Raw genomic sequence first — 4,990 nt, 5'->3', positions numbered from 1 at the left:
TGGGGGCTGGCACCTGCCTGGGGACACCTGACTTCCCGTGTCTGACGTGGTCGGGGACCCGGAGGAGGACTGGGCTGGACACCTCGGGGTGAGGCGGGCCCGGGGCTTGAGCCGATTTGACCCTCGGGAGCTGCCATGGGGTTCTGGGCTGGACCTCAGGGGCTCTAGGAACCCGGATTTGGGGTTCCGGCCTCCCCTTGGCCTGTTGTGGGGGGGGCCATGGAGTCCAACCTGCAGGGCCCCTTCCTGCTGAACAACACACCGCTGGCCCAGTTCTCGGAGATGAAGGCACCTGTGTGCCAGTACTCCATGCAGAACTCCTTCTACAAGCTCAGCCCCCCGGGCTTGGGTCCCCAGCTGCCGGCCGGGACCCCCCACGGCATCACGGACATCCTGAGCAGGCCCGTGGCCGCGCCCAACAGCAGCATCCTGCCCGGCTACCCCCACGTGGCCGGCTTCGGTGGCCTCGGCTCCCAGGGGGTCTACTACGGCCCCCAGGTGGGGAGCTTCTCCAAGGCGGGGAGCGAATACCCCACCCGGACCCGGAACTGCTGGGCGGACGCGGGCCAGGACTGGCGAGGCGGGCGGCAGTGCGGCAGCAGTGAGTACCAGGAGGAGGGGGGAGCGGACGCTCATGGGGGGCGCAGGTGGGGGCGGGGGGTTCCCCTGGCAGCCTTTGGACTGCCTGAGGCAGACCCTGGGTCTGTCCCTCCACCCGGGACGGCGTAGGGTTCTCCCCTCCCCCTCCCGCCCTGGCTTTGCCTGGATGGGCATCTTGACCCCTGCCCCCACCCCTTTTACCAGCCGCCTTCCTGGGGACCCTGGGGTCCAGAGAGGACCACACAGCCCACCCCATCCTTTGTAAGGTCCTACTCACCTTACTTCTCTTACCCAGAGCCGTGTCACCACTTCACTCCAGTGAAGAGAAATTCCCCCCTCATCACCTTCGCAGAGTCCCCCCACGCCCCAGCAGCACTCAGGGACATGAATGTACCCCGACCCCACCTGGGTCATGCCCCGATCCCGGGGGGCCGGTGCCCTCCTGGGGGTGTGTAGGTTCAGGTCAACAGCAGCAGCCAGGCCGCCCAGCCTCCAGGAGGCGCTGCTGAGCCCCATCCCGCTGGGCCCTCCTTGTTGGTGGGGGGCCCCTCCCCCACCCTCCCCCAGACTGTGGCTTTCAGAGAGTTGGTGCGGGGCCTCAGGCTGACAGTCGGGGCCTCAGGCTGACATTCGGGGCCTGGGGGAGGTGGCGGGTCGTGCAGAGGCAGGGAGACCTCCCCCGGGAGGCACAGGGGGGTGACCGTGGCTGTCGGAACCACCCCAGGGCCGCATTAGGCAGAGGCAGAGGGGGCGTCCACTTCTGTCCCCCTTCGGAGGGCCTGCACTGCAGCGGGGGCTTGGGGCGGCCCAGGAAAGCCTGGAGCACGCCTGCCTCCCACCTGTGTGGCCTGAAACACAATGAGGCCCACAGGGGGCCTATCTTACAGCTGGTTTGGGGGTGCTTTACCCTCCCCTCCATGTCCCCCTTTGCACACACAGCCCCCTCTCTGCACCCTGCCCTTCAACCCCGAAAGCACACACACACAGCAAAGCATCTGAGAGTCAGGGGCTGGATTCACTCAAGGGGAGGGGACCAAAGTGACAGTCTCTCCAGGGGTCTCCTCTCCTGTCTCTGCCTCGGTTTCCTCACCTGTGACCCGAGGACGTGGGATGTGGGGGTCAGACGATGCTGAACGAGGCCCAGCATATGAACCTTCTGCTTCCCCGGGGCTCATCCACACTCTCCTCCCCTGCCCTCCCCACACCAAGCTCCTGAGAGGCTGCCCTGGATGGGCAGGGGTCACTTCTCCCACCTGCCTCCCACGCTTGTTTGGGTATTTTAAAAAATTTATTTTTAATTGGAGGGTAACTGCCTTACACTGTTGTGTTGGTTTCTGCCGTACAACAATGTGAATCAGCCATAAGTATGTATGTGTGTGTGTGTGTATATATTATATATATATATATATATATAAAATCTCCCCCCTTAAGCCTCCCTCTCCCACCTCCACACCCCATCCTACCCCTCTAGGTAGTCACGGAGCACCGGGCAGAACGCCCTGTGTCTGAGACAGTATCACTGAAGCATATATATTGTCACACGTTAAACAGAGAGCTGGCGGGAAGCTCTCCAGTCCTGTATGACACAGGACTCTGTTCTTGAGCCCTTGCCTCCAGACTCTCCGGTGGGGTGGAAGCCTCATGGCTCCCAGGCCTGGGGAGCAGGCAGTCACTTGGAGCTTAAGGCTCTGGTTTTCCCAGAAACCTGGAAAACGGTTTGCTCTTTCAAGAGCAAGAAAGTGGAGGAGTTCCCAGGCCCCCGGGGTCCTGATCATTGGTAGAGGCATCAAATCTGTTTCTCGGTGACCTGAAGGGACATCCCAGAGACCCAGAGGAGGCTTCTCCTGCCCCTTAGTAGGGCGGCATCACTGAGTAGCAAGGATGTTCCATGGGGAGACACAGTTCTAAGCACCCTCTGGCCGCAGTTAGCTACAGCTTGGGGGCAGGTGCCCTTGCGGTCCCTGCCCACCTAGACAAGGCAGAAGCAGGCTGCTCAGGTGAGAGGGGCCCCAATGACCCCGCAACCTCAGCAGCTTCTATGTAGGGGTGCTCACCCTGTGGGGCAGGCAGGGCAGGGCAGGGCTGGGACTCCCTCACACTCAACGCAGTAAGGGCACACTTCCTTCCTCCCCCCAGCTCCGGACGCCCTGGGCAACAGCATCCACAAGAAAAAGCACACCCGGCCCACCTTCACGGGCCACCAGATCTTCGCCCTGGAGAAGACCTTCGAGCAGACCAAGTACTTGGCTGGCCCCGAGAGGGCGCGGCTGGCGTACTCGCTGGGGATGACTGAGTCGCAGGTCAAGGTGAGTCCGGGCGGGTGAAGAGGCTGTCTGTGTGGCAGTGAGGAGCCCACCGGGACGGGGCGCCACTGCCTGGCAGGGAGGCAGCCCCATGCTCGTGGCAACTACAGCTCAGTGGAAGGCTGTCCAGGTGTGTGGGCACTGCCTGCCCACCCAACCCTGGAGACGGCAACAGTGACCATCACCCCGATGGCTGTCGTCCATGGCACCCTCTTCTGAGAGCCGGATGTGTAACTGCCCATTTAAACCTCACAGCAACTTTGTGTGTGTGCGCAGTGCAGGAGCGCAATGGTGGGGTCTTATTACCCAACTTGAAAGTGAAAAGTGAACATGTTAATGGTTCAGTCTAGTCCAACTCTTTGCAACCCCATGGATTATAACCTCTGTTCACGGGATTCTCCAGGCAAGAATACTGGAGTGGGTTGCCATTCCCTTCTCCAGGGGATCTTTCCAACCCAGGGATCAAACCAAGGTCTCCTGCATTGCGGGCAGATTCTTTTTTTTTTTTTTTAATGTACTTACTTTTTAATTGAAGGATACTTGGTTGACAACAGGCAGATTCTTTACTGTCTGAGCCACCCACCGACTCAGCCAAGTTTTTTGCCCAAGGTAACTGGCTAGTAAGTGTTGGGAGTCAAACCTGGATTACAGGGCTCCAACCCCATGCCTTCCCCAGCCCCTGCAGGGCCAAGGCTTGAAACTTCAAGAGCTGATGGCAGCCTCTGGGCTAGATTAGCACTCACTTCAGGCTTGTTCCGTTAGGCAGCCTTGCCCTTGGTTCACCACCAATATAAAATAAATTTAAAGAACTTGAAAGTGAATATAACTCCTCCCCACAACTGCCCATGAACCTCACTGCCCAGGTGGAGGCAAGGCTCAGCGGGGGTACCCCTCCCACTGCACACCTCCCACTTGAAAGTGGGTATGCGGGCTCCTGGGGCAACCCTGGCAACTCTGAGGCTCACTGTGCCCTGAGGGGCTTCGGGTCGGGGCACCATCTCCCGCTAGCTCTGAGCTGTGCTGGAACTGCCTGGATCTGTGACAAGGTGATGGGATTGAGTGGAGTGGGAGGTACAGGGGCAGCTGGGGACCTGGTCCGGGCTCCCCCAGGGCCCCCAAACCACCCTCATCCCCCGTCCTCCATGCCCCCATACCCCCTCCCTCCGCAGCCTTCTCTGCCCAATACTAACTTGGCTGGAGAGGAAGCGCCCTGTCCACATGGCTCTGTTTCTTTGGGTCCTTTCTGCAGGGTTCTATCCCCAGCAGTAAGCATATGTTAGTTTTATTGTTGGAGAAATTATTCATTAAGTTCACTGCACGTCTAGGAGGTTAAAAGCCTTTCAGCCCCTTCCACCCCAATACACAGATGGCAAAGGAGAAGATGTATACCACACGGAAGGGTTACAGGGAAGCCGAAAAAGCTGCTGCACTCAGCTTTTATTTTATTGCCCTCTTCCAAAAAACAAACAAAACAAAACAAACCAACCTGGTCCATTGCTGAACCCAGTCCAGGATGCAGAGTGCTTGCCGCCGCGGGGAGCCGCCGGCCCCAGAGGGGCGTGCGCGCGCCAGCCTCAGAGCCCCTGTCGTCCCAGGTGTGGTTCCAGAACCGGAGGACCAAGTGGCGGAAGAAGAGCGCCCTGGAGCCCTCTTCGTCCACGCCCCGGGCCCCGGGCAGCGCGGGAGCGGGCGGGGAGCGCGCGGCCTCGGAGACCGAGGACGACGAGTACAACAAGCCCCTGGACCCCGACTCGGACGACGAGAAGATCCGGCTGCTGCTGCGCAAGCATCGCGCCGCCTTCTCGGTGCTCGGCCTGGGTGCCCACGGCGTCTGACCTCGCCCGCCCGCCGCCTCCGGGGTCCCCGCGGTCCCTGCGCGGGCTAACGGGGGCTGCGGGGGGGCAAGGAGGAGGAGGCGGAGGGGTCGGGGAGGGGAGGAGGAGGAGGGAGAGGAGCTGGAGATGGCGAGGAAGAAGGAGGGGGAGGAAAGGCCAGCCTCCCGGGGGGTGCGTGCTTAGTGTGGGCTGCTCAGTCGTGTCCGACTCTTGGCCACCCCATGGACTGTAGCCCTCCAGGCACCTCTGTCC

The 4,990-nt window shown here is 61.0% G+C and overlaps 1 protein-coding gene across 1 annotated transcript; it reads left to right on the top strand.

Moving 5' to 3' along the window:
* Positions 1 to 18: 18 nt before the first annotated feature.
* Positions 19 to 4,747, top strand: NKX6-3 (NK6 homeobox 3). Its single transcript, XM_070781690.1, has 3 exons — positions 19 to 601; positions 2,737 to 2,906; positions 4,499 to 4,747. The coding sequence occupies exons 1-3, from the start codon at positions 220 to 222 to the stop codon at positions 4,736 to 4,738; spliced, it is 792 nt and encodes a 263-aa protein (XP_070637791.1). The 5' UTR covers positions 19 to 219; the 3' UTR covers positions 4,739 to 4,747.
* Positions 4,748 to 4,990: the final 243 nt, after the last annotated feature.

Source organism: Bos indicus, chromosome 27, assembly GCF_029378745.1.
Source record: "Bos indicus isolate NIAB-ARS_2022 breed Sahiwal x Tharparkar chromosome 27, NIAB-ARS_B.indTharparkar_mat_pri_1.0, whole genome shotgun sequence".
NCBI lineage: Eukaryota > Metazoa > Chordata > Mammalia > Artiodactyla > Bovidae > Bos > Bos indicus.
Note: the sequence above shows the minus strand (reverse complement) of the source record. Positions and strands in the feature narration are given on the sequence as shown.

Coding starts and splice junctions, on each gene's coding strand:
- NKX6-3 (XM_070781690.1), top strand. CDS start 220: ATGGAGTCCAACCTGCAGGGCCCCTTCCTGCTGAACAACACACCGCTG. Junction 602..2,736: donor CGGGCGGCAGTGCGGCAGCA/GTGAGTACCAGG, acceptor TCCTCCCCCCAG/CTCCGGACGCCCTGGGCAAC. Junction 2,907..4,498: donor TGACTGAGTCGCAGGTCAAG/GTGAGTCCGGGC, acceptor CTGTCGTCCCAG/GTGTGGTTCCAGAACCGGAG.